The sequence below is a fragment of the Chelmon rostratus genome, chromosome 9, assembly GCF_017976325.1.
Source record: "Chelmon rostratus isolate fCheRos1 chromosome 9, fCheRos1.pri, whole genome shotgun sequence".
In the NCBI taxonomy this organism is placed as follows: domain Eukaryota; kingdom Metazoa; phylum Chordata; class Actinopteri; order Chaetodontiformes; family Chaetodontidae; genus Chelmon; species Chelmon rostratus.
In genome coordinates this window covers 24,634,034-24,646,696 of record NC_055666.1, presented here as the reverse complement: position 1 = coordinate 24,646,696, position 12,663 = coordinate 24,634,034, and the positions used below count along the sequence as shown (strand labels likewise).

The 12,663-nt window shown below is 44.9% G+C and overlaps 1 protein-coding gene across 1 annotated transcript in view; it reads right to left on the bottom strand.

Annotated features, from left to right (window-relative positions):
- Positions 1–12,663, bottom strand: part of spata5 (spermatogenesis associated 5) — a 108,167-nt gene that overhangs the window by 12,211 nt on the left and 83,293 nt on the right. Inside the window, exon 16 of the mRNA XM_041944059.1 lies at positions 7,843–8,007. Coding sequence (XP_041799993.1) covers positions 7,843–8,007 — 165 coding nt within the window. The remainder of the gene's footprint in view (positions 1–7,842; positions 8,008–12,663) is intronic.

Here is a 12,663-nt window from a genome sequence, read left to right as displayed (position 1 = left end):
CAGCCTTTGTTGAACTATTGACAGTGTTTTCCATGTCGAGTCTGTTTTTCTGAGTGGCAGCGTGACCGCTTCTGCGGTCACACACTCCCCCCCCCACACACACACGACTGGAGGTGAAACCATATTTTGGAAAATCACTGCCAACTTCAGACCCCGTCAGACACGCATTCCACCGAAGCTGACGTTTATTTGATGATTACAGATTTTCTTTTTTTTTTAGAGAGAGTCCTGGATTGATGGCGTATATCAGCTTCGTACGTTGTGTAATGTCACTGTTATTCAGACAGCAACACGTTTTGTTGATGCATTTTTTTTGCGCCTGTGTCCTTGGTGATAAAAATCTTTGCAACAACAAATACCGGCTCATAAATCAGACAGACGACACACACACACAGCCAAAGGAGGAACAGCCACAACCACAACAGGTGTTAAGAGGAAACCATTTGTCTTCCTGTGAGGGTGGTTTTGCTCTGTGAGTGTGTGTGTGTGTGTGTGTGTCATCACACAAGGCCTTATTTGCGATCAAACTCTTTTTATGGCTTTTAATCGCTGCAAACAAGCTTCTGCAAAATCAGCGTGTTTGCTCAGGCTGCTATTGTTAAAAAGTGAGGTTGAACAAAAAAAAAAAAAAAACTAATCATCATTCCAAAACTACGTTTGTGTCTTTTAACTGATGCAAAAACCTCCTGACAGCTTCATCAAGTTACAAGCTAACACGCTGACTTCTTGACAGAGAGCTGCAGGGTTGCTCAGTAATCTAGGAAAGGGGAATATGAAGCATCACAGGCGGCATGTTGACGTCAACGCAGGCTGATCTGCCTGATTTGTACGTCCTGCATCGGAACAGACTTGCTCCTGCCAGTGTAAAAAAAAAAAGTTTAGAAAACAATTGCCTCAGTGAGTTTGAATGGCTGTCAGCCAAGCGTCTTAGACACCTGGGCTCGGACCAAACAGCTCTGCCCCTGTTGGAGGGAAAAGACCCGCCGCCGTGGAGGTCGCGGTCGGTCAAAAGCATCTTTGACTGAACACAAAGATATTCTGATACGGCTGAATGCTGCTGCTTGGGGTTTTATTAAAATGCCTCCACAACCAACCCCCTTGTCAAGGGAGACGGATGCTACGACACCAGGAGGTCTCAAGCGAGGGCGGGCGGTGGGGTTGGCACTGCCTGTCCAGCTGTCGTCACCTCTACGCGCTCCGCATCCAAACAGCAGCTTCCAGCTCTGCTCGCGCTGTGTCCGTGCACGGAAATCCTGATTTCTTTTTGTCAACAACTTGTCAACATCTGCTAAGTGCTCATTGCTGTGGTGTTTTTGCACTTCACCTCCTGGAGGTCACCTGCCAATCACACAGCACGGGGAGGTCTGTGACACTCTCTGTTCATGAAGTTTGAGTTGCTGTGCGTTGTGCACTCAGGGACTGTCGTTACTCGTTTCCTGTTTACGCCAAACAAACAGAATTGGAGAAAACACATGAATTCCAGATTTTTCCAGAGAAGAAGACCCAACATCTGCACAATGCTAAAGAGAAAAGCTTCTCTTAACTGTGTATGTAACATTTATTCTAAATCACTATCAGACACTACTATCAGATGAGGCATTTTTATTAGTAGTACTGATGTATCGTGGTCCTTAAAAATAAGCAGATTTAAGAGTTATTATATTGTTAAAGCAGTCGTCGACTTACAACAACCTTTAGTCTCATTCACGCTCAAGGTTCAGCTGTATTATACAACACTAGACTATACAGGATTGCACAATTAAATGCAGTTGTAGTCCCTCAATGCTACACACACAGAAAATGTGTGTATTAAATTATCTTGATTAGAAGAGAATAAAACAATAAATAGGCAATGACTCATAACATTTTTTTTTACACACCTGATCAGTCCATGTGGCACAATGTTATACAAAGTTTTGCAATTAGTAGTAGTCAACCGTTAAAAGGAAAAAGGAGGAGAATTTCATTTTTGATGTTACAGTTTGCGGCAAGCTCATTCAGCAGATGGAGAGAATTGTGGGATTTCATGAAATGCATTGTGAGATGTGATTTGCAGTCCATGGAGGTCACGGTGGACTTTACTTCAACTGGCTCATATCGTAACGTTTTACATCGGCTTTGCTGCTGAGCTTATTATGAAGACATAACATTGCTTGGGATGCTTTTAGCTTCCTCATCATTAGCTCATTGCTATGCAACCTGCAAACAGCTGTGTTTAAACTAGAAAAACAGCATGAACAAACGCACATGCCAGCCCGATTGAGATCTTTACAACGCAAGGCAGAGGTGCTTTTGTCTGCTGGAAAGTCAGCGAGGGGGCTGATTAATCGAGCGTGTGCCGATGGTGCACACGAGGTGATGGAGGAATATGCATCTTGAGCATGTTTCGGTCCTCAACTATGGCAGTCTGACTACCTGAAGCTTTGACTTTAATTACATTCCTGGGATTTCAGACTTGTCTGAGAGGAAGTGGAGGCAGGGTCGAGAGGAGTGGGAGCTGGGAGAGACACGCAGGAGGAGGCGGTTGTTGCCAGCTCGGAGCTACAAACTTGTTAAAATCACCTGTCTTCCTACCTGCCCGGAGTGACATCTGGTTTCCCAACCCTCACCTTCCCGCTAAAACCTCCACCGACAACACACACACACCTTTACCTCACACTCGGCCTAGAGAATTGCTGCCGGCTCTCCTTCCTCACCTCTGCCATCACTTTCCTAAACAGAAGCAACATTTGATACTATAATCGTAGTGTTGTCTCTAAGGAGAAGAAGAAGGGCTTAACTTGCTCCTGAAGGAAGGTGTGATGCTACTCCACTTCTCTCTTTTTTTTTTCTGTTTATGATCAAGCCCTGACAGGAAAAGACCTTGAGGATTTATTGCACCCTGTCACATGCACTGAGTCAGTTCCAGGCCTTGTTTGTAGGCTCGCTGAAAAGCTGAAGCCCTCTCAGGTTTCGATACAGCGCTTTTTAAAATTTCAGTATCAAGACATTTCATTCTGAACTGAGGATTCTTGCGAGAAGGATGAGAAGATTTTCATTTTCTGTAGAAATCTGACACAGATCCTCGTTTAGTCAACAGCGCTTGTATTTAATTAAGATATCTCCAGTGAGCACATGCACATATTTACTCGTATCTCATCCCTGAGTCTTACGGAGGAAAAGTTCGAAATCAGTGGTAAATTGCACATTATGTCATTATGGTATTAAAGATTTTTTTTGGCATTTCTGCTTTATTTATTAAGATAGTGACAGCTGAAGAGAGACAGGAAAGCCAGGGCAGAGAGATTGCATGCTGTAAAGACCTCTCAAACGTGGGCTGCTTCATGGTACGCACTCTTCCAGGTGAGCTACCAGGGTGCCCCATTAATCCTAGTTTATATCATCTTTGGCTACATAAAGATTTTGTCTAGAAGAAAAGGAAAAGTACTGATCCGGCAGGAAGCCCTTCAGTATTCAAAAACTTTTGCTACTCTTTGGCTGCAAACAAGTTAAACTCCTTTTCGACTTTGTAACTCGCCGCCGTGTTTGTGAAGTCCTCTGACTTTGTTGAATGGGGTTGATAAGTGCGTTGATATGACACATTATTGATCTCCTCATGCATCTCTGGTCCTTCAGAACGCAACAGCCATAAGAAGCAACACCTCCAGGCCCTGAAGCTGCTGTGCATCAACAAGGAGAAATGTTGGCACCTTAAAGCTGGCATTTAAACAGATACTTTGAATAATAAACACCAGAGTGAGAGAATTTAGCCTGTTATTATAGGCAGAGTGGCAGGTCTGCAACCAAACGGAAACATTTGGCTTCAATCTCAGCGTTCTGACATTTTCATTCTGCCTCTTTCACGGCCGCCAGCCTCACCTGCAACTTGTCAACAAAGTCATGTGACTGGTTGCAGGCCACAAGGCTGCTTTACACACGAAAATCAGGCCATGGTGGCAACAAAAGTGGGTTGTGGAAGTGATCAACAGAGCATGCTGAAGTAAGGCTGCAGCAGAGAAGACCCCAACCAGATCACTGATCAGCTCCAGGATGACACCGACTGCACCTGACAGAAGATTCGTCACGCAACCGCAAAGCCTCCATACGAGCAGCCGACAGATAGAAATGAGAATGAGGCAGAGGTGGAGCGGGTCAGCGACAGTGTGGATGATATAAAAACTGAAACAGGACTCTGCTTAGTTGCTGTTGATTTATGAGGCCTCTCCCCCCGCCTTCACCCAGCTCGCTCCCTGGCAGCGTGGGGCTTGACGCACGGCTGCTGCGTCGGCTGCGGCTCACCCAGCTGCCTGCTGCATTACCGCTGAGCGTGCCAAGTCAAATATAATGGCTCGGGGCTGTCGCACAGAGATGGAGAGGTCCAGCAACTCTCAACGTCCGTACCGAGGCAACACCGCTCATTCCTCCATGTTATATAAGCTTTTAACTGCACCTGAGGGTGTGTGGCACAGTAGCTTATCATGATTCTGACAGAGAAAATGTAAAAACGTACGTCTAATATATGAACATATTATTCTATAATAATGCATGTTTGAAAAACAACAGCTAAATAATATAATATAAAAATAATATTTTATTGAGGTGACAGAGTTTGAGATCATTGGTATCATAATTAGCATTAGCATCAAGTCTGTCAGTGAGTTTTATTTGTCAGTTACAGCTAAACATATTCCTGTAAGTGATATTCTCATCATCACATGTGTGTCTCAGCCATGTTAAGGGTCTAAGGATGGAGGGTGTTGTATGCTGTACACATTGCAAAGCCCCTTTGTGATTTGTGATATCAGGCTATACACATAAAATTGACTTGAGAGAGCAGATTTATACATATGCATGTGCAAACATAGGCAGGCCTATTGTTTTCAGCTTTTATTTTTTAAGATTGCATCCAAAAATGTGGGGAGAAAATCTGATTAAAAAGTCAATAATAAAAAAATCTGTGTAAAAAAAAAAAAAAAAACTGGATTAAAAAAAAAGAAAAACACTGTGCAGGTTAACCATTATCTTCTATTCAGACGAACTCACATCATCTGATTTCTTTTCACTCGGTAATTTACGGTAATCTGCGGTGATCGCTGTCTTCCTGCAGCAGGAAACACAAACACTTCTGGATTTGCGGGGGGTCAACTTCCAGATGAAAAGGCGATTTGCTAGTTTTCGAGTAAAAATTGTTTAAAAAAAAGGGAAAATGTTGAGATGGTGTCACGCTTAAATATATTATTATCTGTTACAGTGAAATGGCGCAAATGCGTCATCAGTCTCCCAACGTTAAAACTGCAAAACCTCCAATCTGAAGAGCGAGTCCAGTCAAGATTAATCAGCGTCACAGTCAGTGGGTTTGGACATTTACTTGTTGATTTGCTTTGTTGATTTGCTGCATTTGTCCCTCGGTGCTCTTTTCTTGTAAACACAGCATTATCTTCAGTACTGTGTTGCTCTGTTATCTGTATCCTGTTTTCGCTCAAACTTCCCCTCAGTGATCACGGGAGTTTAAAGTTTCATCCAATCTAATTTGATCTATAGCATTGGTATGTAAAATATAATACGAACACAGGTGAGACATGGCGTTTTTTTTCCCCACCTACCAACTCTTATCAGCCTGAATGTGGCATGTCTGAATTTTTGTGGGGTTTCAAGAACTCAGTGGCAAGTGACTGCAAACCTCCATTCCACAGATGAGACACTATACCAGAAACCCCGATGTCAAACACAACACCTGATAGCGGGGGATTGGTTTCTTACTGCATACCTCCACCAGGTGCACGCCTGCTTTAGGCTGCTTTTTGGGCGGGGATGGCCGAGTCAGGAACCACGGAACGAGTGTGTGCTTTCAGGATATGAGGGGGCCCTGTGGGTAACCTCAGACTGGCCTCGAGAGGATCACAGTGTCAAGAGAAAACTCCCTGTCCTGATCAGAACAGATTTTTTCGACAGATAAAGTTTTCTAAGCTTGCTGAAAGAAGGCTGAAGTGTACATATGCATGTGCAGAAATGTTAAAGCACTTGAAAGCATCACATCTTGAGGAATACATGAATAAATTGAATACTGAAAAAGTTAACTAATCTGCTTCAGAAGATTATGGTTTCATTTTTATTTAATAGACAGTCTAAAACGATATAAACCAGAGAAAAGCAGCAAATTCTCACATTTGCAAAGATGTACCAGTAAATATGTGGTATTTCTGCTTGATTATCCATTATCAAAAGAGCTGCTGTTTGATTAATCGATCAGTTGTTTCTGGACTAAAGCAAACAAACACAAAGTATAAGATTTTGATTCTTAATGATTGTGATAGCTACTTCAAACCAGTGAAAAGAGTGAAGACACGAGAAAGCTCCGATGTGTGTTCATTCACGAGGACCCCATCGTTTATAATAAGAAGCTGATGAAGAAAATAGTGATTCTGCACGATTTCCGACCGTCCACTGAAAGAAAGCGCTCATCGCGGATTCTTCTGTACGCGGCAGGCCTCACAAACATGTCACACAGAAAGCACCACTGGGGACAACAATGAAATGTGTGTTTTCACAGGCCGCCGAAGCAGGCTAGCGTCTGAACCGTTCAGAAATGTTTGTTTTCTGAGCCTGTCAGAGGACCAGCATGACATTTCTATCATGTCCGTGACCCTTGAAGTCTAAATATGCAGCGGGGATTTACATTCAAGGGAAGAGATATACGGTTCATCTTTTGGGAATGTTTTCTTTCTGTGGAATGCTACATAAACTATGAGTCACGCTGAAGGTCAAAGACAAACATGATTTCTCTGACAAAGAACAAGACAGAGCCAGACAACCAGACCCAGCGCAGAAACTCTAAAACCTTTATACTCTGCACCATAATGCATTAAATAATAAACACAGGCAAAAACCTACTGAATTTAAAGGTGGTAAATGGGTTAATTTGGCCAAAACGGTGATGTATGCTTTTTCAAACTACACTCTCTTGGTTATTTGCGTCATGGAGGACGGCAGCAGCTTCTCTGCTCGAGCCAATGTGAATCACGCGGCAGACGAAGGCAGAGACACAAATCTGTCACACAAAGGAGTGTTTGTACGATTGCTCCCAGTCTGCTGTGAGATCACGAGGGCGCACGCAGTACAGACATCATGAGATCACGAGGGCGCACACAGGACACGACACACAGTAACATCTCACTGCGGCGCAACACGCTCACTTTCTGATTTGGTTGTCAGCAGTCGTCAGAAGGTGAAGATGGAGGCCTGTGAATGCTGGGTTGCCTTTGTGAAACCTCTGGCCCAGCATGATCTGCACTGGATTATTTAACCTTTTTCAATTGCAAGCTATTCATCAGAACGAGCTGATAAGAAACAAGTCTGAGATTTTATGGTTTTCAAACTGAGATCCCCAAATCTGATTTCAACAATCCGACCAAAATCTGCAACCTTCACAAAGCAAAAACAGCAGTGCAAATATCTTTTTGTTAAACCGGTGAGATTTTAAATGCTTCGCCTTGACTGAAAAAAAAAACACAAGTTGCATGAACTTGTTTACTGGTTTGTCTTTTTATGCCAATTTCAAGAAACCTTTTGCTTGTCCCAGTGCAAAAGAAAACTTTGACACTCAATGCTAATGTGGGCACGATACCAAAAGAGGCAGAGCTTTTCATTGTCTGTGTATTCTTTTTATGACGTTGACTATTTTCACAAAGAAGTCACACTCTCATCTTTAATTTCATAAATCTCCTTCTTTGTCGTTTTAGGGAAACAGGAGTCATTTCTTTGCATATTTCATGGCTCCGTGGCAGTCCCGACTGGTTTGGAGTTGTGTTGCTTTTCTAGTCCTGCTGCACTCATTAGAAATGAATCCGTGAAGATGTAACTCACCTCTGCTCCAGAATACTTGTTGGTCCGCGTCACCAAGTCCTCAAGAGACACATTTTGGGCCACGGGCATGTTGCGGAACTGGAGAGAAAAAATCTCACGTCGGGTCGGAGCGTCTGGCAGAGGCACAAACACGATTCGGTCGAGGCGACCTGGACGCATCAGGGCCTGTGGGACGGAAAAAAAGACAGTCGGCCTCAGGTTTACCTTCATATTTCACAAATTGTCACAAACAAGTCTATAAAGTTAAAGCTCACACATCAATAATGAGCATCAGCGACATGTTCTCTGGCTTGCTGAGGTAACACATGTTAAATTCAACGGAAATCTAATTGTTTTATTTAAACCCTTTCAGCACATCCTTCGACATGAACACTTTGGCGTCACAAAAATACCGTCAGGACACTGAAGCTCTGACCTTTGACCTCCTTACTGCCTATGGTGGAGATGTGGGAACCGAAGCTTCCTCCACTCCTGCACTGATTGTACGCCTCTTTAAACATGACCGTGAACCAAATGCCTAAAATGCAAACTGTGAAATTTAAGTTTTCCACTTCTGGCAGTCAGCGTGGAGACAATGTTGACGTTATCTGATAAACCCTCCACTTCCTACAGATCACATCTCCGTGACCCCAAAACAGTCCTTGAGTACCCAAAGCTGCCGCTGTCTCGCTTGTCAGACGTCATTAAGTGGCAGGCGCCTCTCAAACACAGACAGGCAGACGGACAGACAAATATGCTGTCTCCGCTGGCTCTCCTCAGCCAGGCCATGACAAGCTGTGGTATGGTATGGTCTTGTTTGGTTTGGGTTGCGTATCCATTTCACCAGTCAGAGTCAGCTAGACGAAGAAGAGCGGGATTTTAAAATAACAAAATGCATTTTACTCGCCATGAATTAGCATTTAATGTCAGCGCTGGAATGAAGAATCGACGGAAAACAAACAAACATCAAGTGGAAGTGACAGCTTCATTGTTGTTCTTCTCCCAGGACTCAGCGAGGCCTGGTTGTAAAGACAGCGGAGGCCCTGGCTTTGGGCCAGACAGGCCACAGCGGGGCTAAACCCCGGCCGGCCGGCGAAGACGAGGCAGGAGACACACACAGACGCAAGCCATGCAGGAGGTCACGTCAGGAGTGATCAGTGAAGGTTGGAGGGACCGGACCAGCAGCCTTTGAACTCCTGTTTACACAGCCATCACACTGCTATTCCTGCTTCCCTGCATGCACCATGCATCTCCCAAACCGGACAGCCTCTTTGTTGCTTTTATGTACATCGACAGACATTTGTAGACATTTAGTAAAGTATGTGAACCTTAGCCATCGAGCAAACGATGGTTGAAGCAAGCACTCTAAAATTGACATTTTCTTAAACTAAAGCAAAAAATGTCAAATACTTGCTGATTGTAGCTTCTCATGTCTATCTTATACCAAACTGAATTTCTTCGGGTTTTGGACAGTTGATCAGACAAAACAAACCATTTAGAGATGCCAAATTGTGACATTTTATAGTCTACATGCTTTATTGGTGAGCGTGAAGTAATTGACAGCTGAATCAATAATGAAAAAGATAAAAGTCACAAAATGGTCCTCGAGGTGAGAATGAGCTCTGAACCTCAGCCTTTAAGCCAACACGGACTTGTGGCTGGACAAAATGGACATTTGAACATCCGCAATTTCATAAGAACTTGGCCCACTCTATCAAAGTTATAATCAAAAGCTTCATATCATCTAATGGACCTTGAAACGAGATTGCTTTGTCCTCTGCTGTTTCCATGGTTGACGATTAACTTTGAACTTCAACAATAATGAAAAACATTGCGAGTTGCAGCCCTGTACTCGAGGCTCTGTGACAGACACCATCAAATGGTCTTTGTCGTGTTACAATTTAATTCCATGTGCTTGCAAAGTGTGCCGGATGCAATTTTAAGAGTTTTGTTTTATGGTTTTCTTTATTCCCCCCCTGGATAACCAAGTCCCATTTGCTGGGGCGATGGACAGTTTTCCTGCCTTTTATCTGTTGCTTTTTTGTGTTCCTGTGCATGTGTATGGAACATGAGAGGATGGAAACTGGAGACAAACATTAGTAGCTACCCTTAGGTAACCACAACAGAGTCATGGCTGACAAAGGGGCAATGGATCATGAGAGGAAATGTTCTTGTTTTTCAGGTCTCTGGGTTCTTCCACTCGTTTGAGGAGAGGGTCTGGCTGTGGGTGATGAACCATCGGCATGAAATGGATTGAGAGGAATAAGGTCACCGTGATTCAAAGCAGGGAGAGTGCAGCCGTTGGGGGGACCTGCTGGGAGATGGATGGATGGATGGCAGGTTTGAGGGCTGCAGCATTAAAAGGGCCTGAGACTTAGGAAACTGGATAAGATGCATCTGGCAAAACAACTATAAAACAGCACATGTGAGAGTTAGTTTGATGTCATGGTTCGTCCCACAGGTTAGTGTGCAGGAGGTGAGACGGGTGCAATGGGGATTACAGCCTGTGCTTGTTTGTCACAGCAGGTCTATCCAGTCGCAGCAGTGCGTATTGCGCTATGCAGAGGACGTGCCAGGGACACTTCCTGAGTTGCTCTCCCTGGAAGTGTCTGGCGGCTGCATGCCAACACAAACCTGCTGACCCCCGGCTAAATAACTCATGCAGACACTCCCATGCACACTGACAAACAAATGCACATACGCGGGCATGCACATCAATACACAGTTCCGGTAAATGCTCCTTGGCTTGGTCTCTTTATTTTTTGATCCATTTTTCTAGTGCAAAGACACCGCCTGCTACTTTATCAGACGTTAATTCCCTCTGCACACATAATGGAGAAGTGCCCGTGGCTTCCAGGCGCTCAGGCTCCAAGGGCTCCAAGGCGCTCCCAAAAAGCAGAGCCGACCCTCAGCTTTGAGACTGCTAAACTCATCTGACTGCCCTGGAGGGAAAGAAAGGCTTTTTTTCCCTTTCCTCTCAGCAAGAGCAGGGGGCCCATCCATCACTTAACAAGATACACTTCCTGTTCTCAAGGATCCGGGGGTGGGGGTGGGAGTAGGAGAGGAGGAGGAGGAGGTAAGGGGGGACCCCGAGAGACAAATACTTGGCTTGGCATGTTGGGCAAGCGTTGACGGGCTCTTTTCGTAACGGCATCATTCCACCTGAAGTCTTGGCTCGACTGGCAGAAGGCAAGAGGGGAAGGAGGGAGGGAAGGAGAAGGGAGAGGAGAGGACAAAAGAAGGCAGACCAGGCTACCCAGACAAGCCACTTGAAAGGACTACAGGACCAAAACCCTGCAAACAAACACAGACAAGTGGCGTGGGAGACCATCGACAAACGCAGTTTTATAAATTCTGCTTTTCTAAGACGAGCCTGCATGACGGATAGCATCCACCTTGTTGCACTACTGACATGATAGGCATCATTACACACGAGCCATTAGTAATTAGAAATGCCCCTAGGTAAGAAATACCAACTAGCTTAAAGTCAACATCGAAGCATTTACACACCACGAAATCTGGGTGAGTGTGCACCGCGATCTACCCTGCAGAGCAACGGCAGGCACGGTGCGATGGTGAGAAAGTTTTGAAAAACAAGTGGGGCCTACGCCGGATCAGTCAAGCTGATCAAAACACACAAAGAGAGAAAACAGAGAGAGAGCGAGAGAGAGAGAGAGAGAGAGAGAGAGAGAGAGAGAGAGAGAGAGAGAGAGAGAGAGAACCTCATCCGCTCTCTCTGCGCCAAGTTTCACTGCTGATAACAACAGTAATCATTCCAGGCATTGCAATCCTTCTCAAGAAGTGATTACCCCCTAATGACAGACGACTTCCTATCTGCGAAGGCCGGTACCTCTCCCTAACCAGTGGGGAATGCTGGGAATCTTCTCCTCGGAGCGTTGTTGCTGAGCACATTCTTGGCCAGCAGCGATCTGACCTGCGCTGAGCTACGTCTACAAACTGTTTACAAACGGACGCCCCCGCAGTTCAGGTGTCTTATTCTTAGATGGAAGCTTAGACGCCGTGCGGCTGAATCAAGATCGGATCGGCTTTGTTGCTCGCGCTCCCTTCAGATCGAGTGAAAAATGAGAGGAAACACTGGGCCCACGACACTGAACATGATGACTAAGTTCTTCCCTCCACATCTGGTGAAATCTTCTTTAAAAACCCCTTTTTGTCGGTTCTTCTTCCAGCTCGCAGGGCGATAGCAGGCTGTCTGGCTGAATAAGTGGCTTGCCTGAGGAGACATCAGTTGACTTTGTTCCCTGCCTGAAGGCATTTGCTGTATGCGGTTTCCTAACCTGTCAGTCCGCAATCCTCGGAGGCCTTGGTGAGTCATAGTGACTCGGAGATGGGCCACCCTGGATTTATGCAGAACACACACCAAACAAAAAATGCAGAGAGCGTGATGGGAACCAAAAGCTGACAGAAAGGTCAGAGAGGTCTGCTTCTCCAGTTCAGATATGGGAAATTAATACAGGGTACTGACTGCACGCCAGCAAATGGCTATCATCCGGTTAAAAGCAATCTTGCAGGTATTGCTGTGCAGTCAAAGTAACTGCTATGGCTGGTTGATGCATTTCTCATCCTCTCAAGGGAGAGGCTCAATTTCAAAGACAAACGTTTTAAGACATTTTCGGATTTGGACCATACACCCGAACCCAGATCCGGGTTTGATTCTTCTTGGTTTGGCAGGTTCGCTTCATAGATGAGAATCCTTCTGAAACCTTACATCGATTGTGCAACACACATCCACCATTACCATTACTGAGTGTTTTACTTTTCTCTAGTCATGCCTGGCTGTGTTGCACATATTAATGCAGCGAACACTCAAACGAGGTACAC